Raw genomic sequence first — 27,019 nt, forward strand, 5'->3', positions numbered from 1 at the left:
TATATTAAGTGCTTGTTTTCCCACTTCTCTATAAAGTTGGCTTATCCAAGACTTGAGCACAACTCGCATATTGGGGGAACTTTTCTAATACTGTATGCAACTTGCTGTCTGATGGACATTACTCCCTCTCTGCCCAACATGACTTTTCTCATCTCTACTTGATTGATACTATTGCAATCAGTGCACCTCAGAACTCTTCTGTCCTGTTTCTATTAATCAGTAAACATATTGCGCCACATGCTCTTCCTTCTCACTTCACTATGTTGAAATTAAAATTACTTGTACTATCTACGGATACCATTTTCTCCCCAAATGATGGATTATTCATGGGATGTGGGCATCGCTGGCTAGGACAGCATTTATTGCCCATCCCTAATTGCCCTAGAGAAGTTGGCGGTGAGCTGCCTTCGTGAACTGCTGCAGTCCTTGGATGTAGGTACACCAACAGTACTAATAAGGAGTTCCAAGATTTTGACCCAGCGACAGTGAAGGAACAGTGATATAGTTCCAAGTCAGGATGGTATGTGACTTGGAGGGGAACTTGCAGGTGGTGGTGTTCCCATGTATCTGCTGCCCTTGTAGGTAGTAGAGGTCATTGGTTTTGAAGGCGCTGTCGAAGGAGCATTGGTATGTTGCTGCAGTGCATCTTGTAGATGGTAAACACTGCTGCCACTGTGTCAGTGGTGAAGGAAGCAAATGTTGAAGGTGGTGGATGGTGTGCCAATCAAGCAGGCTGTTTTGTGCTGGATGGTGTTGAGCTTCTTGAATGTTGTTGGAGCTGCACTCATCCAGGCAAGTGGTTGGTCGGGTTTTTCTAGCCCAAGTTTGGCATGACCTAATCACTACCTCCTGATTTATCTTGCATCCTCGTGTTCTTTTGATTTTGGTGGCGTCTACATCTATGAGCTTTAGTCCTTCCTCTGCATTTGTCAATTTAAAGAAAAAGCGTCATGATCACTAAGCCCATGTCCACAAGCAACCAGCTTAGTGGTTTGTTTTATTTCCTCAATACATGAATGTAATTTATACACATTTTTCAAAATGTATTTTTGTTTATAATTCATAACAGATTTTCAGATTAATGAAAACAGCATTATTTGTTCAGTTTTAATCAGTTATAAAATTGCCTTGTATGCAAAACAAGACCTAAGGCAGGAAGTGCACTTTACATTAAACAGAAGAAAATAGCATCAAAGTGAATACCAACCGAGTACAATCGGTTTAGCATTAATCTTACTAGCAAACTGCATTAAGGATAAGTACAAATGTACAGATTGAGCAGACTCCGTCTCAGCCCAGTACCACTCTCTTGTATGTGTCGAACTCAACACAGAAATAATTATCTTGTACAAAAACTGGATACTGCTCAAAGTACAATGTTAAAAAAAGAAAAGAAAAAAAAAGACCACAGTGAGTTTCCATCCAGAAACTTGGTCACAATTGAACAAGACACTGCTAACCCAAATGTAACCAAATGAATGGCTGTTAACCCAGTCAAAATCCCAGTGAGGAATTGCTTTTCCTGTAACCTCAGTTTCCTGCAATGAGGGAATATATTTCAGAAGCATCTCCTGTCTGAACCACAAAGCATAGGATCGGTCCAGAGACCATAATAGTGGTATTGATGAGACCATGATAGTGGCAATGATGAGACTTTAATCATATTCCATGCAACATGAGTACATCTAGCAGAAAATAACCAAGTAGTTTTTTTTCTTTCTCAAGTTATTTTGCAGATGGCATATCCTTAGGACAGCAGCAGAATCAAGGTTCTAAAAGGATAGCTTAGCGGTGCAAATGGTGGAGTGTTGGGACCCTTCACAAAGCGGTGCTCTCCGAGTCATCATCAATGTCCTGCTGCTCGTGTTTTCTAAGTTCCACGTTGCCTGCAGCAGGCATCAACTCCACAGGAGACTTAGACTGGTTCGAGTCCTGCTCTTGCACAGTAGAATCAGAATCTAGCAGCAAACACAAAACATCAGTGATATCCCAAGAAACATTACATTCAGAGGCAGGATACAATTCCAGGATAATCTCCCGTGACCAGATCTTCTGAAACCTCCACCATCATAGTACGGGTGAAGGCGCTGAAGACACACATCAAGAGCTAATTCAGTGAATAGTGCACAATGTTGGAAACCTAACCTTTTATAAACCAAAAGAGAACATTCCTAGAACTTCTCTATAAATTCAGCCTGTATATAACACACTGCTTCCAGGGGCGATACATCATGGACTTTCTATCATTGCCAGTACTGTAATATTTTCTGCACTTCAGTAATTCAGTGCCCTATGTATAGCTCATGACACTAATAGAACCTGCAGAAGAGCAAGGTATAAAATAAAAAGGTGGCCACAATATTATACAGAAACTAAAGCAACCAAATTGCTTTGTACATTAACCACTGAATAGCCCAACTGGATGCTTTAAACAGTGTAAAGAATTCAGTGTATATGTAAGCATTTTTTTCTGATGTCCGAGAATCCTCTTTACCCATGCTTTATTAGTACAAGTGCAGGCAAGCATTGTGACGAACTGTTAGTAACAGGACTGGAAAGCATGCATTAGCTCATTGTGGATTAGCGGGATTAATTGGCCAATCACTTGCCTAAGTCTTACCATTAACTTTCCCCATTCTGCTCAAACTTTTCTGGTCAGACATCTGCATTTTTTAATAGAATAGTTTACAATTAGAAGCCATAATGCTGAAAGGCCTTTTCATATTGGTGGACAGCCCACATAGTGGTAAAGGTGTACACTAGTGCAAATTACACGCAAAAAATATGCGTGCAATGTCTGATAGCTCTGTGCCAGCCAAAGGGCTGCTAGATCTGATACAGATTAACAAATATCAGTTCATCCACTATCAGCACAGTTCAACTTGTTCTCAGATAGAGATGATCTGTTGCTATGGTCCTTGAAGACCTGGAAGGGATCAGCAGCCTACAGGCCACAACTGTCAGCACAGATTTATTTCTTTGCCGTAACAGGGCAGCATGTGGATCCAACTGGAGGCAAGTTTTACCTACTTTCCTTGAGACTCTGAAAGCAATTTAACCCCACAGCATACAGGGCGATGCAATTTGTTAATTATACAACATATGCACCTTTCAATCCTGGTACAGGGATCACATAGCACCTGTTGTATCACTACCTCCTGCCTTGTGTGCGCTCTGCATTTTATCGCCCTAATTACAGAGAAATAACATGGGTAAATACTTTAGGCTGGATCTTTATCATAAATGGAGTGGATCTTTTCTATGGAGTTTCTCAGCCTCCATCATGTCAGGGAGAACCTGCTGATTTGCACACAAATACTTAATTAGAATTTTAAGACAATTGTACTTGAATCGTCAGGGAACTATCCCTTCCGAACTGCATGGAGCTTTAGGGACTTTGCACAAAAAGGGACTTTATTGTGAAAAAGATACATATCATATAAAAGAATTGCCACATCCAACAAGTCAGACTACAAATGCAAGTCTTTAGGGTTTGGATGAAGTGGATTAAAAAAAAGTTGCTACTTTTTGAGTCTTACAATGATCTGGTTGTTGCGTGGTGAGGAGGTGTTGACACTTGGAAGGCTGGAAGGATTTTTAACATCTGGCAGCATCAGGAATTCCCATTCTGCTTTTATTTTTTAAACAAAACACATGTTTAAGCCTTCTGATTAAGAGCTTGATCTAATTAAGCCTGCCTAAGCTCAAATATTCTCCAAAAGATGGATTTGAAATTAGGGTTAAACAGTAAAATGACAGGATCAACATATTCTGGTATGTTGAAACCAATCACTTTTCCTGTTTAGTGCAAATAGCACCTCATCATACCAATGGACAGCATTAATGGCAGCTGATCAAAGATTCATGGGGGAGGAGACATTGAGAATGCAGCTAATAATGCATGCAAACTTCTTTTAGAATTATACTGTGAAGGGAGGTGTGAACATTGATGTACAGGATTTTATTTGCTTCAAATATTCTTTTATTTTTGACCATAGAAAGCAGATACTTGCTGGCAGCAGATTTTGCCCAATAGTTTGACCCAAATTCAGGAAAAAGCAAAAAAAATTAGAAGTATCTTTTATGACTAATTTTGAAACTAAAATGGAAAAATAAGCATTTAGCTATCATTTTAAATAAGCATATCTGAAACAATCTTCTTGGCATGTCTTCCCTCCCACTTTATTTTTTCTATCATTTTACGTTTTTTGTTTTTAACTGCCTAATATACCCTTTTGTTTTATTTACTTTCTTTACTGAGCTGTTTAGGCACCATTCTTGAAAAACAGGACACCCAGAACAGCTGAATGCGACTCTTGAGACAGGATTTTCATTGAATTGACACTTAGATATCAGCAACTTGAGCAGGTTGACTTCTATTGTGATTGTATGTGCCTGAATAAGATCACCAGAGAACATATTTAACTGATCTGGAGTTAAGCATACAGCCTGATCGTGCCAGAAATGATCTCTCATCTATATGGTGTGGGAGAAGTTAATAAACCGAATACAGAACTAGTTCTCAACGACTGAAACATTTAAGAAAAGTAACTGGGAGACTACTGGTCCAGAACATCCTCTCTGGCTGAGTTAGTACTGGGTGAAACTGAAGTTCTGAAACATCTGCAATTCTGTGATCTATTACTCTCCCACATTAAGTAATTAAAATCTTCAAACTAACCATTTTGGATTTGCTTTAATTTGACAGAACTATTTCCATCAGATGGATGTATTGCCAAACAGTAAATATAACAGAATCTAGTCATAGAGGCACTGGGGAAATGATTCAGTTGCAACTAGAGCTAAAGGGTACACAGCGTACACAAAATGTTGGCAAGGTCACATGCCCAAAGGAAGCAGAGGATTGCATAATTATTCCATGTTGAGGTGGTGAATCATTAACATTAGAACATGCTCTAATATACTCATGCAAACTGCAAATATGCTGAACATTACTATACAAGCAGCTCATAATGCACCACATATCTCTTCAGGCTCCCACAGATCTGGCACTGCAACCCGCTCAATCCAAAGACCATCGCTCAGACTAGCATATCTTTGGTTAGGACAGGGTAGGAATTACATCCTTTAGATTAGTTCAATAGAGGAATAAAAATGCAATACATAGGAATTTTGGAGGAAGAATCAGTTTCCAGATTCAATTTCGACTGAAATATACCAATACAGAATCCCACATTACAACAATGACTACACTTCAAAAAAGTACTTCATTGACTGTCAAGTGCTTTGGAGCATCCTAAGGTTATGAAAGGTGTTAGATAAATGTAAGTCTTTCTTCCTTAACTGCACTATATCTGAGTGAGTCAAAACAACCATTTTCTCCCCATCCTTGATTACCCTGTACCAAGTGCCACTCACCCATCACATCCTTGCTGACCTACATTGTCTCCTAGCCCCCAATGTCTTGAATTTAAAGTTCTGATCTTTATGTTTAAATTTCTTCAAGGCTTATGCCATTTACATCTCTGTAACCTCTTCCAGTTCAACAATACCTTCCCCAAAAATCTCCTTTCCTTTGACTTCTTGTGCATCCCCCTTCCCCTCACTGCCACTGGCTGCTGTGCCTTCAGCCACTTCAGTGCCACTCTCTGTAATACCCTCCCTAAAACCCACTGCATCTACACTGCCCTGTCCTCTGTAAAGCCCAAGGGTTTTTAATCTCTTGTTTGGCTCAGTGTCTGTATTTCTCCTCACACTTTTGTGAAGCACTTTCGCACATTTTTCTGCATAAAGGCACTATATAAATGCAAGCTGTTGGGCTTGTCTTCAAAGCTCTGAGCTTTGCTGGAGCAGTTCTTTAGCTAGTACTGACACTGCTAGTTTGCCCAAGTGGCTATTCTTCATCTGTGGCATTATAATGGCTGAACCCAACCAGCTTCTTGCACAGCATCCACTTATACAAATTTTCAACAGGACTGACGAGACTGCATTCTGGACCCTGTTTCAGTCTTCCACTGCCACCCAGTTGAGACAAACTTACAGCTAAACTGGCCAAGGAATGAAGTTGGGACTGTCCCAGTTTGCCTGAATCATACCGTAACCCATTCTTGTGCAGAGCTGATCGGCAGCATGGTGTTTAGTGCGGGGTGAAGGTGATTGGAGGTGGGGGATGGAAAATAATATCTGTGAATCAGTTATGATGACACTGCACTATAAGTCCCACTCTTCATCATAAGACCCTGTCATGACATTATTATAGGGTTCCAGGACCAATTTGATTTCATCTTCCATTTGACTCTCCATTACTTGATGCTCACTTTCACACAACAAATTGTAACATCTCCAGAGTTCTAGGTTAAAATGCAAAATAATTTTTTTATTGCAGGCTTCAATTTTTGGGGGAAAGGTTACATGGCTTCACTTTTGTCTGCTCTCCCCAGTGGACAGTTTGCTCCAATTATATGTAATGGGAATGTTATTCCCCTTTGGGGTGGTTTAGTGAAAGTGTGGTGCTACAAAGTAAATGAAATTAAACAGTCATTAGTGTCAAGAGTCACAAAAACAAGCCTTTCACTGCTTGTCGCATGGGAAGTTATTCTAAATTGAAGTAAGAGTACAATGTGAACACTGGAGAGCTTAAGCTCCAAGTGCTGGACGTTACTTTGTACACAGATGCTGCAAAGAATCAGGCGCTAATTTTAGCACGAATCAAAAGCACATCAGACACAACTTTGACAAAGCACTGCCCAGCGAGCAACAGCATGACTAGCTGCTAATGCAAAGGGTTTGAAATCTACCAACCTCGACGCAGAGTCTCCTCCCAAACCTGTGAAGGCATTGGCAGGTAAAATTATTAGTCACAAATTAAGGCACTGCATCAAGGTCATAGAACATATAGAACAGTACAGCACAGTACAGGCCCTTCGGCCCACGATGTTGTGCCGACCCTTTAACCTACTCTAAGATCAAACTACCTACATACCCTTCATTCTACTATCATCCATGTACCTATCCACGAGTCGCTTAAATGTCCCTAACGTATCTGCTTCTACTACCACCGCTGGCAGTGCACTCCACGCACCCACCACTCTCTGTGTAAAGAACCTACCTCTGACATCTCAACTCAATCATATCTGGGAATGAACCTTCATGAAAGACTAAACATTTCTAATGATTTAAAAAAAAAGTTAAATTCTAGTTTTGAGTATGAAAATCCAAACTTGAATCTGTACAGTCTCTTTGCGTACTGTGCCCCTTATCTGAACAATTGCCTCCAGCTTTTCTCACAAACCCCTCTCCTCATCTAAAAGCAAATTACCTACTACATGCATTGGCACCATTGGAGTCTGATCATTTACTACACCCATATCCACAGGAATTTTTTCCCAAAACCTCTCCACCTTATTACATCTCCCGGTGCCTTGAAATGCTTCCTTAAAAACCTTTTTGCTTTGGTGTCTTCCCCATCTCTCACTAAAACTTTCCTGCTTTGTCATTATGGAAGGTTTTAGAGATCTTCTAGAACCTCTGGTGTTGATTGATGTAGTAATCTAACATTTTCCAGTTAGTATATTTAGCCTAAGAGTTGATTAAGAGTTTGGATTTCTTAGAAATATAATGCAATTGCACTGGAGTGAGTGTCTGGTCCCTACTTATTACCCGTTTGTACATGTAAGAGACACATTATAAATACCTGCTGGCTATTTGAAAACACTCACCAGTAACTATTTTTGAAGCTGTAGCTGCCACATTGGACAATGCATGCTCTGCAGGAGTGGAAGAGTTTGTTGCAGGAGCCATTACAGGTGGTTGTGGAGGTGGTGGAACATTGGGTCGACTTCTTGGCTTTGGTACTGGTCGTGCCCTTGGCAAAGTCGCAAACTGCGGGGGAAGCGAATGTTGGGACTGCAGGTCCTGATTTGCTGGCGAGCCTTGGGCATGTGTAAAGTGCTGAGTTAGGTGGAAGCTCCCACCATGTGTCCCTAATGGAGGGGTGTTGGGGGGAGTTGGTGTGCCAGGTGGGCTAATTGAGGACTGGTCCATTGCCTGCTCACAAGGTGCTTTACATTGATATGGATTAGTAGGCTGTGCTGGAGGTTGAGGTGGGGGGTGACTGGGGGCATGAATAACCATTTGATTACTAGAATGCCTGCGTGGCTGAATTGTAGGTTGAGAAAATGACTGGCCATGGCATTGAACAGGACTCTGGTTTCCAGGCTGACCTGGAGATGGACTGGCAACTTGGTTAGGCTGCTTTGGTGAATGCGAGGAACTTTGGTTAGCAGGCTGGTTAGTTCCATGACCCACAGGTTGTCCAGGAGGTGGATTTGAAGGTTTTGGAGGAGCAGGAGCAGGCTTTTTTGTTGCTTAAAGGGGAGGGGGGAGGAAGGAAAAAAAAATCTGTTAGTTTGAACTTTGCAGACACAAAATCACAAACAAATTGCAGATGAGGAAGGTCTTTCAATTCATCTACTCTGGAAGATTCTGAAGTCCCACAATTGTAGCATCTAATTATTTTCTTAAATGATTCCAAGGTTATCCACTCCACTATTCTATCTGGAAATTTACTCCGCAAGTTTGTTGCTCTGTATGCAGAAGAATTTGCTGATTTCAGTCCTAAATTCACCTTTTACTAATATAAACCTGTTTCCCAATATTCCACTCTTGTAATTTAGTTTTAACAAAGTTCATGATTTACTTTTATCCATTTCCATAACTGTCTTTATATGGGTCTGTACAATCTCTGATGCTTTGAAAGAAAAAGGAAGAAAAGTTAGGGCTTTTTCCATGGAGTAGAGAAGGTTAAGGGGTGAGCAGTTGGGGCACAGACCACTGAATCTTTTAAAGGAAAAGTAGATAAATATCTGAAACAAAAGGAAATTACAGGGCTATGATGGGAGTATAGGGCATTCGGATTGTTTGAGAGTATTCTAAGATGTGCCAATACTTGGTCTGGGATTTCTTAACCATAGAACAGTACAGCACAGGAGGCCATTCGGCCCTGCTGGTCTGTGCCAGCACCTTTGAGGAGCAATCCACTTAATCACACTCCCCCCTTTCTTTCCACATACCCCTGCAATTTTATCTCCTTCAAGTATTTATCCAATTTCCTCTTGAAGGCTCTTATTGAATCTGTATTCACCATTCTACCAAGTGATGCATTCCAAATTCTAACCACTCTTTGCATAACAAAGTTTTTCCTCATTTTGCCATTACATTACATCAGTTCCCTCTGGTTATCGTCCCTTCAGCCAGCAGAAAAAGTTTCTCTATTTAAAATCATGAAGGATTTGGTTAGAGTAAACACCTCGATCAAATCTCCTTTTAGCCTGCTCTGCTCTAAGATGAACAGCTTCTCCAGTCTATTCATGTAACTGCAATCCTTCATCCCTGGAACTATTCTAGTAAATCTCCTCTACCCTCTCCAAAGCCTTTACATGCTTCCTAAAATGTGGTGCTCAGAATTGGACACAATACTCCAGCTGGGGCTGAACTAGTGCCTTACATAAGTTTAGCATAATTTCCTGGCTTTCGTACTCTGTGCCTCTATCTATAAAGCCCAGGATCTCATATGCTTTATTAATTCCTTTGTTAACCAGTCTTGCCAGCTTCAAAGATTTGTGTACAAACACCGCCAGGTCTCTCTCTTCTTGCATCCTCTTTAAAATTGTACCATTTAACTTGTGTTATCTCTCCTCATTCTTAGTATTAAACTATGTTCCTTCACACTTATGCATTGAATTTCAGCTGCCATGCATCCACTCATTCCACCAGACTGTCTGTGTCCTTTTGAAGTCTACTGCTAACTTCCTCACTGTTTACTACACTTCAAAGTTTTACAAAATTTTAAAATTATGCACTGTACCCACCAAGCCACTATTATGTACATCATAAACAGCAGTGGTCCCAGTACTGAACCTTGGGAAACCCCAATGTATGGAGTCCCAAAAATACAGCCTTTCACCACAACACACTGTTTTCTATCCCTTAGCCAATTTTGTATCCATGCTGCTACTGCCCCTTTTCTCCCATGGGCTTCAATTTTGCTAACAAGCCTAATATGCAATACTTTATCAAAATACTTTCTGAAAGACCCTATAAAACAACATCAACTGCATTTCTCTCGCCATCCTCTCAGTTACCTCATCAAAAAGTGCAATCAGGTTAGACAAACACAATTTGCCCTGAACTAATACAACAGTAAAATACTTTGGATACTGAGAATCTGAAACGTGTTGTTCCGTTTCTCGTATTTCTACTTTCACCTCTTCCCCCCCCCCCACCTCACGGAGCTACAAAAAGCTTACCCTTGGCCTCATCTACCACCCCATGAGCTCTGCATTCAACAGAACATCCTCCATCATTTCCATCACCTCCATCACAATACCACCACCAAACACATCTTTCCCTCCCCTTCCAGCATTCTGAAAAGGACCAATCCCTCCACAACATACAAGCCCACTACTCAATAACCCCAACACCCACTCCAGTTCCAATGGCACCTTTCCTCCCTTCTTACCGTCCAAGGCCCCAAACACCCCTTCTGGGTGGAACAACGATTTACTTATACTTCTTTTAATTTAGTATACTGCATTCACTGATCAATATGCAGTCTCTTCTACATTGGGGAAAGCAAATGCAAATTGTGTGAATGCTCTGTGGAACACCTCTGGTCAGCCTGCAAGCGTGACCCCAAGCTTCAGTCACCTGTCATTTTAATTCTCCGCGCCACTCCCACTCAGATTTTTCTGTCCTTGGCCTCGTACACTGTTCCAATGAAGCTCAAGGAACAGCACCTCATCTTTCAACTAGGCACTTTACAGCCTTCCGGACTCAATTTCAAAAATTTCAGATCATAACCCCTGCTCCCAATTTTGTGTTTTTTTTTTGTTTTTGAATGGCAGCTGCTGGTGATGCTTCTACTTTTCCTATTTACACCTCCCCAAGACACATCTGTTGTTTCTTTACTTGTCCCATTACTATATCCTTTTGCATTCCACCATCATCTCTTTTATCATTTAATATCTCCTGTCTTCCACCTTATCACAAACCTCCCCTTTGAATCTTTGCTCCATCTCCCCCCATTTCCCTGCCTTCCTTAAAAACTGTTACATCTCCACATATTCCCAATTCTGACAAAGTTTCATTGACCTTAAACGTTGGGCAGAATCTTATGCCCTTTGAAAAGTTTCAGGGGTTGGGACCATTTCTGATCCTGACCCTGCATGGATCAGAGGTAGACTGACAGTTGGAATCTTCCAGGAGACAGCCAATTAACAGGCCACTTCCGCATTCGCCATCCTCAACAGGTTCCCGAGGCAGAAGGCCAAATCAGAGGGCTCGCAGGCCCAATGGGAGAGGTGGCGCTGCTGAGGCAGGCAGAGGACCACGAGCGCACCTCGAAACAAAGGCGCTCTCTGAAGTGTGAAGAATACTTAAAAATGAAGAATTCTCACAGCTGCCAGGGGAATCCCTCCACAGGACTGCTTAAGGCTGGGTTGTGGCCTTCTCATCACAGAGGCTCCCTGATTGGGCAATTGAGAAGAGGCTCTGATTGCTCCCTGGCCTGCCTCTGGGCGGCCACCTCCAGGCTCCAGTCTCGAGGGGAGTCCATCTGACATGGGGAACATCCCAGTGGTTTCTGGAACTGGTGCCTAAGTGGGGCCTTAATTCACCTAATAGGCTGCCTGCCACTGTGGAGTTGATTGCCAGTTCCCACGGCAGCCCGCCTTCAGCAAGATCAAATGGAGATCATAATACGTCAGGAAGCCAAACCGATGTGCATTTCCAAAAACTCCCCACCCGCAATACCCCGCCCCGCACCCTCCCCTCCAACCCGGCCTGATAAAATTCCACTGTTAACTGTTTTTTTCTCCACAGATGCTGCCAGAAATGCTGAGTATTTGTTTTTATTGCCCTTAAACAATTCATGCTAGTTCTCCTTTATTAGTCCATGCTTGTCCAAGTGCCTAAGTTTTCCAAAAGTTCCCCACCATAAACATTAAACTGACTGGCCAGTGATTGCTAGGTTTAACATTCTCTCTTTTTAAACAAGGATGTAACATTTTTCAATCGTCAAGTCTTGACACCACCTCTATCTAGAGAGGATTGGAAGATTGTGGCCAGCACCATCATAATTTTTACCCTTGCCCTTTGGAAATTGGCTGGGTACCTGAGGGAAATAAACTTGCAGGGCTACGGGATAGATGGAGAAATGGGACTGACTGGATTGCACTAGAGATCTGGCATGGACTCGATGGGGTGAAAGACCTCCTCTGTGTCGTTATGACTCTACTTCTCTCAGCAATGGGAAGGGAATGGGTGACAGTCACTCTGAGTATTGCCAGACATTCTAGTATCTCCTCCTTTGTTCATCACTTTCAGTACCTTAACAATGCTGTAAAACATGCCATTCCCCAGCAGCCATATCTTTTATTTTAATAACAAAATGTCATCCACATTACACTTTCTCAAATGTAGGACATAGCCCTAGCACATAGTTCTAGATACTAGTTACTTGTAATGAAACTCACCTCTTCTGATTACATGTGGGCTAGGACCAGTTGTAACTGGTCCTGCAGCAATACTGAGCTGATTGGGCCCTGTGCCAGTTGGGTGTGATGGGCTCTGGCCTGCAGTGGCTATGCTGGCATCATTCTTCACAGATGGTGGAGTGCTAGTAGGATCTTTGGACTTTGAAAGGCTGAAGGATTTAAAGGTTATTGGTATGAGATCTGAACTCTATAAAATACAATATTTCACAAAAGACTCAAAGTTGTAACTGTGATTCAGACAGTTTTCTATTTTAAATATTCACCAGTATCATTCAAGGTGGTGAAAGACTTGAAGTTGCTGGATCCCACAACTGTGAGCTAAAAAAAATCACTTTTAAACATCATTGAGGGTAAGATATTAAAACAAACTAGCACCAAAAATAAGTAGAAACTTAAACTCCGCTGAGAATCGCCTCACCAAATCATGTGAAAGATACAACTGAGCAACACTACAACTGATGGTAAAAGCAAAATACTGCAGATGCTGGAAATCTGAAATAAAAACAAGAAATGCTGGAAATATTCAGCAGGTCTGGCACCATCTGTGGAGAGAGAAGCAGAGTTAATGTTTCAGGTCAGTGACCTTTTAACAGGCCGTTCCGATGAAAAGTCACTGACCTGAAACATTAACTCTGCTTCTCTCTCCACAGATGCTGCCTGACCTGCTGAGTATTTCCAGCATTTTTGTTTTTATTATACTATAACTGATGGCCTCAGTGTGAGACAAAGAGATTCCCCAAATCATTTTTGCCCTATTAATCACCAACATGGTAATGATGTACCAGAGTCTGTTGAAAGGCATTACAAGAAGAGTTTTTTGTCAGGAGGGATTGCATAACATCTTGATGCAAATAAGTAACCTAGGGGACCAATAGGAGAAAAAAATGTAAAAATATATAGACAGTGAACTTTAGAGTATAACTTCATGAAAATTTAAGAGTTCATAGAGCAGTTTTCTAGTCAAGCTTATCTACACCTTTCACAAAGATTACAGGTAGATCAGATATGTCTCATGAGAAGGAATTTCTTTTCTCAGAGGGTCATTAATCTTTGGAATTCTCTACCCCAGAAAGCAATGGAGGCTGGGTCAAATATTCAAGGCCGATTTGAACAGAATTTTGGTCTACAAGGGAGTCAAGGGTTATGGAGGCAGGCAGAAAGTAGAGTTAAGGGACCTTTGCTGTTTGTAATATATATATATATATATATATATATATATATAAATGATTAGGAGGAAAATGTAGCTGGTCTGATTAGTAAGTTTGCGGACGACACAAATGTTGGTGGAGTTGCGGATAGTGTTGAGGATTGTCAGAGGATACATAAGGATATAGATCGGTTGGAGACTTGGGCGGAGAAATGGCAGATGGAGTTTAATCTGGACAAATGTGAGGTAATGCATTTTGGAAGGTCTAATGCAGGTGGGAAGTATACAGTAAATGGCAGAACCCTTAGCAGTATTGACAGGCAGAGAGATCTGGGCGTACAGGTCCACAAGTCACTGAAAGTGGCAACGCAGATGGATAAGGTAGTCAAGAAGGCATACGGCATGCTTACCTTCATCGGTCGGGGCATAGAGTATAAAAATTGGCAAGTCATGCTGCAGCTGTACAGAACTTTAGTTCGGCCACACTTAGAATATTGCGTGCAATTCTGGTCGCCACACTACCAGAAGGACATGGAGGCTTTGGAGAGGGTACAGAAGAGGTTTACCAGGATGTTGCCTGGTCTGGAGGGCATTAGCTATGAGGAAAGGTTGGATAAACTCGGATTGTTTTCACTGGAACGATGGAGGTGGAGGGGCGACATGATAGAGGTTTACAAAGTTATGAGCGGCATGGACAGAGTGGATAGTCAGAAGCTTTTTCCCAGGGTGGAAGAGTCAGTTACTAGGGGACTTAGGTTTAAGGTGAGAGGGGCAAAGTTTAGAGGGGATGTGCGAGGCAAGTTCTTTACACAGAGGGTGGTGAGTGCCTGGAACTTGCTGCCGGGGGAGGTGGTGGAAGCAGGTACAATAACGATGTTTAAGAGGTATCTTGACAAATACATGAATAGGATGGGAATAGAGGGATATGGTCCCCGGAAGTGCAGAAGGTTTTAGTTTAGGCAGGCATCAAGATCGGCGCAGGCTTGGAGGGCCGAATGGCCTGTTCCTGTGCTGTACTGTTCTTTCTTTGTTCTTTGTTCAATCAGATCAGCTGTGATCTTAATGGCAGAGCAGACCTGGTCTACTCCTGCTCCTATTTATGTTCTCATTTTGGTTTCAGAATCTATTGTGATGTATCTCACTCAAAAAAAAGCAGCTGTTTTTCATCAGATCTGTAGTGTGTCTCTGATTTCACTTTAACATTCCCCAATGTTGGTAGCTCTGACCTTCTATGAAACAAGATACTCCCTAGCTAGAGTACTCCCCCTTTCATGAGAGCTACAAAACACCCATCCTCCTTTAGCACTTCAACACATCTTCAACTTTCAAAGCAAACGCAATTAATCTAACCAGTAACACTGGTAAAGCCAGTTTCTGTAAATTTATACCGATGGTTAAAATATAGTGGAACCAGAGCAAGGCAGAACATGTTGATGCACAGCTCTGTGAGAAGAAACAAAACCAGGCCAACCTCGGAATGCAGTGCGTGAAAGCCAAACAGGAATTTGACTTGGATTGTTTAGGAACAAAAACACTCTTTATATACCAGATGGGTAAACTCTCCTTAACATTATCCATGCTAAAGGAAACTTTACTCAGGGGTTAGGATGAAAATTTAAGTCATTACAACAGGGCAGTTTAGATGAGAAATCTATCATCTATGTATTTCTTCAAACGTTGCTGGCAGTGTCACATTCAAGTGAACTGGTTAACAGTTTAAAAATACCTAAAGAATTCCTGCAGCTGCCTGAATCAGGTCTCCAGTAACAAGCAACTCAAGAAAAAACACACCTCTTTTACCCAGTGCTGGAACATGAGATCTTTTAATTGAAACGCTCCTTCAACATTCCAGTTGCTATAACTCTAGCTCGAGCATGGGGTAGTTGTACTAGTGTCAAATATTTGTAAACTCTATTCAAATAAAAACCTCTGAAATGTTAATATAGATTTGTTTAAAACATACCGGCCCTGAATTTCCTCGGACCTGCAGTGATTTATAGATGCAAAGTGGTCAGGCAAGGACAAGAAATGGGCGTGACCTCTGAATTGCCCAGGTCTCTGTCTCAAAGAAATGGGGAAAGATATAATTGTTTCCAACACCCCTTCCCACCCCACATCGATGCATTAAAAGAATCAGCTACATAATGTCATCTACTGGACCCAACTCTTGTGCCCTGTATATAACTGTCAGGAAGACACCCATGTTACAGTACATTGGAAGAGTAGAGATGGGGCCCAGAGAAACGTTCCAGGCCAGGTTCACAGCTGAAACACTCCACTACGGGAATTCTGGCCCCAGCATAACTGACCCTCTTATAAAATGAGTCAATTTCACCTGCCCTCTGGGTCTTAACCAGACCTATCACACACACCTGCATTCAGGCTGTTTGGTGCTGCAGTTTGCTCCCCATCTCCAAGCAGGTGCCCATATGTCAAAACTGGTGCAACTGCCAGCCACCAATATGCAGATGGCCTGAATCCCAAGATCTCTGACTGGGCCAGTGGCAGGCTTACATTGGTGGAGCAGGATCACTTTTTTTTGGGACCACTAATTCAGGATTACAAATATCAAGTTTGTGTTCTCTTGCCCAATGACATCTGCATTTAGCATAACCTCCCACAGGTCAACAATGGGTTCTAGTTGTATAAGAACCTTCCATGTTGCACAATCAACGGCAATATTGATATTCAGTCTGCTGCCATTCTGAAGTTGTTACCATCCTAAAGTCAAAGATCCCAAAAGCTACTGTCCCAATGCCCTTCTGTCGAATGGCTCACCTTTACTGGATAAAACTGGTTTTAGAAGCAGGCACCAACGCTAGAGGAAGCAAGTAGGACGCTCACCATGACCAGGATCTACTGGAATGCTACTTCTGGATTTGATGTCGGCATTTCATCTAAACAACGCTGCTAGGTAAGACCTCAATGTTTCCTTCTTTGGGAGGCAACTTACCCATGACCTCCACCCAAAATACCTGGGCATTGCCCTGGACAGGAATCTCAGTTATCAGCTTTACTGCATCACCACTGGTCAAAATTAAAAACCAGGTGAACCTGGTCCTAAAACTCAGTGGAATGACATGGGGGAAGCACAACCAGAATACTTCATATTGCAACAGTGGTACTAGTTTACTCTGCTGTAGAATACTGCTCTGCCTCAGAGTCCTGTAGCACCCACACAAAGATCGTTGACATGCAGCTAAATGCCGCCCATGAAGACGGTCTCAGGGATGCTTCAGTCCATTTCAACAGAGTAGGTCCCAGCGCTATCCCACATTGCCCCGCCTGCCATTCACAGCAACGTTACCATGTTACATGGGATGAAAAAAATTATGGGCAACAGCAACCTTCCCATTCATGAAGACTTAAAAAATGTATTAAGAAAGCACTTGAAATTGCACCAGCCATTTTAGGAAACAGCAGCTAATCGTGCAGCTGGTATCAACTCACTATCCAGATGGACGGAATCACAGGATGCATGCAGCATCGAGAATCAGTACCTCATCAGTGACCCAACAGCAAAGGTCCCTAGCTTCGATCTCCCTTGAAGACAGAGGACAGCGCTCAACCAAATCCACACAGGTCGTGGATAATGCAGCCACCTGCTTCATAAATGGAAGGCAAGGGACAACCCAAAGTGTGATTGTGGCCATGAGTCTCAGACCATGTAATACATCACATCAACTTGCCCAATAAGGTCTGTTGCAGAAGGCATCACATTTCTCCACTCAGCATCTCAGGAGGCCATCAAGTGGATAGCCAAGTTAGATATCCCATTATAAGCTGTTCCCATCATATATGCAAGTAGTATATTGATAATGGATTGCATCTGAGGTCAAATAACTACTTTCATGTATTTAGCAATAAAAAAAATCTGTTGCAACAACTCTACAAAATAATTAAATTCATAAACTGGCCATTACTTCATACAACGTTTGGACTGCTCATTATATACACAAAGCCCTTGGACAGACTTCAGATAGTCAGTTTCATAAAGGACCCAATCTGAATGATTTGTTTCCAGGAATGTTAAGTTGTGATGGGCATTGGAATCATTTTAAAGATGTGTTTCGCTCCATTCCCTACCATTATGTAAATGTCAAAAGTCAACATGCAGCATATCAAATATTGCAATCTGAAACTACCATCACTGATAGCAGCCAAAGAATTTGATAGCAATTGGAACAGAAGTTAATGCTGAACATGGAATTTTTGACTGCTTCTACAGCAGTGCATGTACAGACATATAGAGGCACATGCAGACATAAGAATTTGAAAATCTAATTGCAGTGCAGGAAGAACCCTAAAAAGGTTTGTATTGGACTCAATCATAAAATTAAACAATAAAAATTGGCTAATTGTGTAAACCCCGAAACTTTTATGAAGTGCGAGGTTAGTTGACCCTATCGTGCTTCATATACCTGCTTGGTGTCTTGTCTAGGAATAGTTCACCAATCACTTCACACAACAGATTTGGGTTTTATGTGAACAACATAATTGTAATGGGTTCTTAGGTAATTTAGTGTATAGAATCAACAAGAGACTTCCAATTCCAGTTGAGAAAGAAAGGAAATATCTTTAAATGCTCAGGGCACAACTACCAATACAGAGAATTGTAATTATAACCTCCATATATACTTGGACAGAACGAGTAGGAAAGGGAATAAATATATTAAATGAATTTAAGATGGTTTCCTAAAGCAGTAGAACTTCAAATAAAGGTATAACAGGATTATGGAGAGAAGGCAGAGAATTAGAATTAAAAAGAGAGCTGCAAATGGTTAACAAAAATGTCACAGCAGGCTTACTGAGCCAAATAGCTCACTCCTGTTGCTCTGATCCTAACAAAGTCTACAATGCACGAGTTAAGGAAACATTATCAAAGTACATAATATTAAATATGACAGATAAAATAAACTCAGATTATTACTTCAAAGTAAGGCAGGCCAGCAGGACTAGGGAACAGAAAACAAAATTAGTGAAAAGTACATTTCAAACAGATCAGAGTAACAAGATTTTGCATCATCCATGCATTAGTTTTTTGAAACAGCTATCCATTTAAAAAAAAAAGGATAGCTCTTTCAAAAAACTTTTGCTCTATCCCCCTGCCTTTTCCTCATAGCCTTTTAATCTTTTTTTCCCCAAATATGCATACACTTCACTTAAAAGATATTATGGATTCTGCTTCCAAAATCGGTTTCTGGTAGAGCATCTCTGTGTAAATACCCTAAATTTTCCTTCTTTTTTTTGGCAATACCCTCCAACTACCAACTCGATTACCAACAAAAATAATTTTTCGCTATTATCAAACTTCAGAATTTTGAATCCCTCTATCACCTGAATCATAGAGGTTTACAATACACAAGGAGGCTCATTGCTAGAACAATCAAAACTAATCCTATAGCATTCCAAAATTAATCCCAAAATGCCTTTACTCAAACCATGATAAATATTTGAAATAATCTGCTAGGTTAAGGTAGTGGAGGCAAAAAAACTAAGGACATTCAAAACTCAGACAAGGAACTGGGGTTTAGATGGAGAAGCCTTGATGGACCAGATACCCCATCATCCCTAAATATTCTTTGTATTTTACAACATTATTAGATTTTACTTTGTCGCATGCTGTAACAATTACATGAATCTACTTTCAATCACTAGCTTCAATGCATATGCGGATGACAGTCAAGAGTTACTATGTACATAGAAACAGGAATGGGAAATTCAACTCCAAGCCTGTTTCGCTTGTTACATGAGGAATTAATTTTTTGTCGTTTCATGCTGAGAGAGGATACATCCTCAGATCTTGTCTATAATATGGCTGATCCTTCAATAGGGATTGTCCTTCACAGTTGGTGAGCGATAGCAGCTTCCAGATTTCACTTAATCGCCTTGTTTCTGGTACAACTCTCTCCAAGTGGCATTTTCTTACCTGTGTTCATCAGTTTCTTGAGGCTGAAGCTCTGTCACACTAGCAGCAGGAGGAAGAGCAGCAGCTGCTGGGCAAGAGTCAGGGCCCAAGCCTGATGGCTGCTGCTCATTGATAGGTACAGCCTCGACAGGAGGGGGAGGTGGCTGGACAGTTGGGGATGTGTGCTTCCTGATCAGAGTGCCAGCTCTGCGAGGATTCAACTGAGGCTCAATAACCTTTACACCCAGGCTACAGAGAGAAGAGAGAGTGAACACAGAACATGCACATCACAGCTAACATAAACTACTTCAAAGACAGCTACAATCAAGTGCCAGACAGGGGAAGAATGCACAGCACAACCAAAGCTTGGACTTACACAGAAATAAGAAAGCTTTTAGTCATGATCTTAGGGTACAAGTTAATCCATGCAGTCCACAGACTGGATGCTTTGACTTGAGCATGACAACTTCAAACACAGCACAGGCACAAGAGGATGTGGAGAATTATTGGGGTTTAAATAAGCAACATTTGCAGGCTGCCCATTTGAGCTGCTTTCCAGCCAGCATGGACTAAACAGGGCAATAAAGAGCTAACTAAAAATCCAACTGCTCATCACTAAATACTGAAAGATTTGAGTCTCCTTGGGAGCATTTTACATGTCACTTCCAAGTCAGATACAGCCATTCAGGCAGCAGTGTCATGGACTCAGCTGCTCAGGCAGAACATGCTAGGCCTTTTAGGCCTGCTGTCTGTATGCCCAGGGTTTTCGGTGGAACATGCACTAAACTCATCAGCCCATTGCATTTCCATTAGCCATATAGAAGCGGTACTGTGCAAAACATTTAAAAGTGGGGAGAGCTCAAATTATAATACCTTGATATCTTCCTTATGCTGCAAGGAGGGGAGGTTTTGGCAGTGGTGGTTTGGTGGGTGGTGGGGGTTTGGTGGGGGCATATAAGAACAGTTATTGGCTACCTGCATCAAAACAATTGTAATGAATCATTTATCAGTGAATATACTCAGAGCTAAGCATAGCTCACTCACTTGGAACAATTCCCAAGTATTATCAGATGTAGTTACAGGACCATTGTGTGCATTCAATAGCATCCTCATGACTACCTTTTACAAACAAGGCATAATGATTGTAGTCAAGGTCTTCACACAACCCTTCTGCACCTTGCAGAGAACACCTTGTCCATTATCAGTACTCAGCAGCAGTCGTGTCTGCCTGTGTCCCAACTCAATAAAGGCTGTGAGACTATGAAAGCCACTCATCAGTGTAGAGGATCCGCTGTCACGGGATGGAGCTGGCCCATATGTTCATTACACACTGAATAACATTTACATGAACCAAGAATTTCAATTTTATTGCTTAAAAACTCCTGCTTAAACAGAAAAAAACTAGATGCAAACAGTCACATCTCTTCCCAATGTTTAATTTGAATCATTTAGTAACGTTATTTTTAAAAAGACAAATCTATATATATATATATATCTATACTCATATAAATAAAAAATAGGCACAAACATATACAATGGAGAGTGAAGTGAAAAATCCTCTGAAGAATTTTTGACATTCTTGTAAACTGCAAAGTTAATGGATGAAACAGCAAATTTTTTTGGCAAAGATGACTAAACACAGCGAGGAGATAAAACTGCAAGGTATATAAAGAGCAAAAGCTTCGCTGGTTCTGTACAATGTCTACAGATTCCCTTATGCAAATACAGCAAATTGGACATGTTATGGGGCCACTTCACTAGACCAGCCCATACTAAAGAGAGGCTGAAGTATTCTGGGAACTCACGAGCCTCGTTGCAGTCAGAACTGCAGTGGATGTGGTCCAGTCCATACAGGAGAATGAGCAAGTTACTTCTGTGATAGAGCAGCCCATATTTGTCTGATATCTCAGATGCTGTTGCATATATTCAATATGCATAAAAAGCACATTAGCATGTGTACCAAGTTGGTGTTGTCTTAACTTTATTGAGGGTATTACCCTCAGCACAGAGGTTTGTGGGGTCAAACTGTTATACAGATTTAGGCATAGAACCTAGGCGAGCACTTCAATGCAATACTGAGTGCTCCATTATCATAGGGGTCATCTTTTAGACTAAACATTAGACCAAGTCTCCCATTTCCTTTTGAAATAAACTAATGGTTCCCATTGCACTATTTGGGAAAAAAAGACAGGAGGCAGTCCCGGTATCCTGTTCTACCAACACCAAAAACAGATTATCTGGTTGTTTACTCACTTTCTAATTGTCGTATCTGGTTATGCACAAATTGGCTGCTGCAGTAAAACAGCGATTTGCACTTCAAATAAATAAATTGATTGGAAAGCATTTTAGGACATTCCGAGGCCGTGATGCGATGCTACACTAGAACATAAGAAACAGGAGCCATAGTAGCCCATGCTAATCAGTTAATTGTGTATCAATTGTTTGATTATATGCAGGTGGAGGGTGTTAATTGGGGTCTTACTTGAGCACTAAAAAGCAGACACTTACTTGAGACTGGTGGAGGGTTCGAGTGAGGAGCTACATGTTTATAATCCTTTTACTCTGTACAATAAATGTGAAACGGATTAAAAATATGCTCTAGCATTATCCTTCCATAACAAGCTTTCTGGAATTTAACATGGTAGCAGAGGATGGTAGCCTAAAGCTGAAGGTTTTTTTTTAAACATAGAAAACTAAAATCTCTCAGGTTACTGGGGGAAAGCAAGTGTAAATTTTCAGGGTATGATTACCCTCCGATATTCTTGGAGTCTAAACCATATGACCGGTGGAAGAATTAAGTGGATATGTGGACAAGGGTTACATTTCTACCAAAGAGGAAACAAGATATGACCTTGGTGTTGTCACTTCCTACCAAAAGTAAAATCAGAAGTAAAGTTTTTTGTGAACTGGATGCTCGTCAGTTGAAGGGTTGGATCTTCTGTTAGAATTCTTGGATGAAATTTACAAGAAAGATGACCTATTGAATGCATATGAGGCATAGTCAGACTTTGATAGATTTTAGAAAACAGATGGTTATTCAATGAAGGAATATATCATGGACTTCAATAGACTGTATAAAAGATCGAAGAAATTCAATTTGGAGATTCCCTGGTTTAGTGCTAGCATTTAAATTGCTAGATTGTGCTAGTATGTCACATATGGACAGGCTCCTGGTTCTAACTGGTGGTCAGATCTTGGACAAAGACTCCCTGTTGGATCAAATGTCTACTGCCTTAAATCAATTACTGGGGAAACAGTCTTTTCCTGCAGCCCTGGTAGAACAAATGGAGCATTCTGCGGTGACACAAAGCATGGAGCTCAATGTTTACTAGATTTATAAGTACAATGGAAGAGTTAAAGACAGAAGGAATGTGGATGAAAGTACCTTTAGCAGGTCTGACTATTACCGTGGAAGACAGAATTGGAACGGCAATCATAGGCGAATGAATGCCCAAGGAACAGTTATTGGTGCTTCAGATGTGACTCAAAAATATTATGCAATGAACTGCCCTAAATGGAAGGGCAGAGTCCTCAAAATAACATGACTCAGAGAATTCTGAGGCAGAAGAGGAAGATACTAATGATTTTGAACGAATTGTTCTAGTCACAAGGAGTCTTAGTCCTGTGATGAATGTGTTGGTTGCGGATTTGTTCAACTTTGTTGTACTGGATAGTGCTTGCAAGTCGACAGTATGTGGAACTGATTGAATCCAGATAATATTGTAACCACTTAGTAGTGAGGATCAATGCAAGGTTGAGTATACAAGTACTACTAGGTTTGGTGATGACAACACATTGAAGTCACAGAAGAGAATAGTAATTCCATGTAAAATAGCTGGAGTAAGGTTCTTTAGCTGTACTAATGCAGTCTTTAGTGGGATACATTTACTGTTGAGTAAGCCTTCAATGAAAAAGGCACAAAATCTCCCAGAATTAGAGATCCAAGGGACTAGGGAGAATGAGCAATTGAAGGAAATTAGTATTAGTAAGAAGGTTGTACTGGAGAAATTAATAGGGCTGAAGGTTGTTAAGTCCCCAGGACCTGATATTCTACATCCCAGAGTGTTGAAAGAGGTAGCTATGGAGATAGTGGATGCATTGGTGATCATCTTCCAAAATTCTATAGATTCTGGAACGGTTCCTGCAGATTGGAAGGTAGCAAATGTCACCCCACTTAAGTGAGGGAGGGAGAGAGAAAGAAAACAGGGAACTACAGACCTGTTAGCCTCACATCAGTCATTGGGAAAATGCTAGAATCTATTCTAAAGAATGTGATAAATGGACACTTGGATGATAATGATCTGATTGGACATAATCAACATGGATTTACGAATGGGAAATCATGTTTGAAGAACTTGTTGGGAGTTTTTTTTTGAAGATGTGACTAACAGAATTGATAAAGGGGAGTCAGTGGACGTAGTATACTTGGATTTTCAGAAGACTTTTGATAAAGTCCCCCACAGGAGGTTAGTTAGCAAAATTAAAGCACATGGGATAGGAGGTAATATACTGGCAATGGATTAAGGATTGGTTAACAGGCAGAAAGTAGAGAGTAGGAATAAATGGGTCATTCTCGCATTGGCAGGCTGTGACTAATGGGGTACCGCAAGGATCAGTACTCGGGCCTCAGCTGTTCACAATATATATCAATGATCTGGATGTGGCGACCAAATGTAATATTTCCAAGTTCGCGGATGGCAAAACTAGGTGGGAATGTGTGTTGAGGGGAAGATGCAAAGCGGCTTCAAGGGAATTTGGACAGTCAGTGAGTGGGCAAGAACCGGGCAGATGGAATATAATGTGGAAAAATGTGAGGTTACCCACTTTGGTAGGAGGAACAGATATGCAGAGTATTTAAATGGTAAGAGATTAGAAAGTGTAGATGTACGAAGTGACCTGGGTGTCCCTGTCAATAAGTTACTGAAAGCTACCATGCAGGTGTAGCAAGCAATTAAGGCGGCTAATGGTATGTTAGCCTTTATTGCAAGAGGATTTGAGTACAGGAGTAGTGAAGTCTTGCTTCAATAGTATAGAACCTTGGTTAGACCACACCTGGAATACTGTGTGCTGTTTTGGTCCTCTTACCTTAGGAAGGATAGTATTGCCATAGAGGGAGTGCAACAAAGATTCACCAGACTTGTTCCCGGGATGGTGGGACTGCCCTATGAAGAGAGATTGGGGAAACTGGGCCTGTATTCTCTAGAATTTCGAAGAATGAGCGGTGATCTTATTGAAACCTACAAAATACTTAAGGGATAGACAGGGTAGATGCAGGTAAGATGTTTCCCCTGGTTGGGGAGTCTAGAACCAGGGGACACAATTTCAAAATAAGGGGGAAGCCACAGCGATGAGGAGAAATTTCTTTACTCAGAGGGTTGTGAAAGCTCAGTCATTGGGTATGTTTGAAGTAGAGATTGACAGATTTCTTAATACCAATGAAGAAGGGATATGGGGATAGTGTGGGGAACAGGCATTAAGTGGATGATCAGCCGTGATCATACTGAATGGCGGAGCAGCCTCGAAGGACTCAATGGCCTATGCCTGTTTGTATGTTCCTAAATGAAACTTGATATGTGAGAAAAGACTACGTATTGACCTTGCTGGATTGAAACAAGTGCTGGAGAGAAAGGAAATCTCCAAACTTAAACGGGTAGATGCAAGACATCAGCTATCCAATTGTACGAGCATTTCTTTTTGCGAAACAAAGTAATTGCTCGGGGTCCTAAAGGAGGGGCGTCTCACAATGTAATACTTTGTACCCAATATGGAATTTATTTTGAAATGTTCATTGAGCATGTTAATAATTTGCACATAATATGGAATTTATCTTGAAATGCTTTTTGAGCATATTAATCTATAATAAAAACAAGAAATGCTGGAACCACTCAGCAGGTCTGGCAGCATCTTTCCACAGATGCTGACAGACCTGCTGAGTGGTTTCAGCATTTCTTGTTGTTTTTATTTCAGATTTCCAGCATCCGCAGTATTTTGCTTTTATATTAATCTATGTTGTATTATGAAAGGGAATCTGTTAATTGTGTATCAATTGTTTGATTATATGCAGGTGGAGGGGGTGTTAACTGGGGTCTTACTTGAGCACTTACTGAGACCGGTGGAGGGTAAGTGAGGAGCTACATATTTGTAATCCTTTTAATCTGTACAATAAATGTGAAACGGAGTAAAGATGGGCTTCAGCATTATCCTTCCATAACAAGCTTTCTGGAATTTAACAGCCCATAAAGCCCCTCTAGTCCTGTTTTGCCATTCAGTAAGATCATGCCTGATCTTATGTCAATTCCACTTTCCCACCAAAACCCCACATTCCCTGATTCCATTAGAGTTCAAAAATCTAGCAATCTCAGTCTTGAATATACTCAACACTGAGCACCTCTGAGGTAGGGAATCCTAAAAATTCACAACCCTCTAAGTGAAGAAATTTCTCCTCATCTCAGTCTTAAATGGCCGACCACTCATCCTGAGACTAAGCCCCCAGTTCAAGACTCTCCCAGCAGGGCAAATACCTTCTGCGCATCTGCCCGGCCAAGACATCTCATAATCCTACATGCTTCAATGAGATCACCTCTCATTCATAGAGTCATTTACGGCATTGAAGAAGGCCATTCAACCCATAGAGTCCATGCCAGCTCTCCATGAAGCAATCCAGTCAGTCCCACTCGACCCTCATAGTCTTGCAACCTTGCAAGTTTATTTCTTCAAGTACCCATCCATTTTCCTGCTATAATCATTGATTGTCTCCACTTCCAACACCCTCACTGGCAGCACATTCCAGGTCATTACCACTCGCTGCGTAAAAAAAGTTCACATTCCCCCTGCATCGCATGCCCAAAACCTTTAATCTGTGTCCCCAAGTCCTTGTACCATCAGTTAATGGGAATAGTTTATCCTTGTCTACTTTATTTAGCTTGTCATAATTTTGTACACCTCTATCAAATCTCCCCTCAATCTCCTTTGCTCCAGGCAGAACAACCATAGCTTTTCCAACCTAACTTTGTAACTAAAATCCTTCATCCTTGGAACCATTCTGGTAAATCTCCTCTGCACCCTCTCAAGGACCCTCACATCCTTCCTAAATACCAGAACTGGATGCAATACTCTAGTTAGGGCCTAACCAGAGCTTTATAAAGGTTCAGTATAAGTTCCCTGCTTTTTTTTAAACCTATGCCTCCATTTATGAAGCCAAAGATCCAATATGTTTTGCAAAACACTCTCTCAATAAGTCTTGCCACCTTCAAAGGTCGATGCACATGCAACCCCATGTCCTTCTGTTCCTGCACACTCTTTAGAACTGCACCATTAAGACTATATTGCTTCACCCTATCCCTCCTGCCAAAATGTATCACCTCCCACTTGTCTATTAAATTCCACCTGTCCATTCTGCCAGCCTAGCTATGTCCTGTTGCAGGCAGATTGCATCATCCTCATTATTTG

At 41.3% G+C, this 27,019-nt stretch overlaps 1 protein-coding gene across 6 annotated transcripts in view; it reads right to left on the reverse strand.

Annotated features, from left to right (window-relative positions):
• Positions 1 to 963: 963 nt before the first annotated feature.
• LOC137383323 (rho GTPase-activating protein 17-like) overlaps positions 964 to 27,019 on the reverse strand; it is a 207,832-nt gene continuing 181,776 nt past the window's right edge. For 2 of the 6 annotated variants that reach the window (XM_068055997.1, XM_068055995.1), the window contains 4 exons: positions 19,592 to 19,819; positions 12,495 to 12,664; positions 7,680 to 8,327; positions 964 to 1,958 (listed from right to left, as the gene is read on the reverse strand). In XM_068055997.1, the coding sequence (XP_067912098.1) occupies positions 1,819 to 1,958; positions 7,680 to 8,327; positions 12,495 to 12,664; positions 19,592 to 19,819 (1,186 nt within the window). In that variant the 3' untranslated portion in view covers positions 964 to 1,818. Of the gene's footprint in view, positions 1,959 to 2,620; positions 2,664 to 6,762; positions 6,788 to 7,679; positions 8,328 to 12,494; positions 12,665 to 19,591; positions 19,820 to 27,019 lie in introns of all 6 variants that reach the window. The other 4 variants (XM_068055996.1, XM_068055998.1, XM_068055999.1 and 1 more) reach the window with 4 other exon arrangements.

Source organism: Heterodontus francisci, chromosome 24 (assembly GCF_036365525.1).
Source record: "Heterodontus francisci isolate sHetFra1 chromosome 24, sHetFra1.hap1, whole genome shotgun sequence".
NCBI classification, from domain to species: Eukaryota; Metazoa; Chordata; class Chondrichthyes; order Heterodontiformes; family Heterodontidae; genus Heterodontus; species Heterodontus francisci.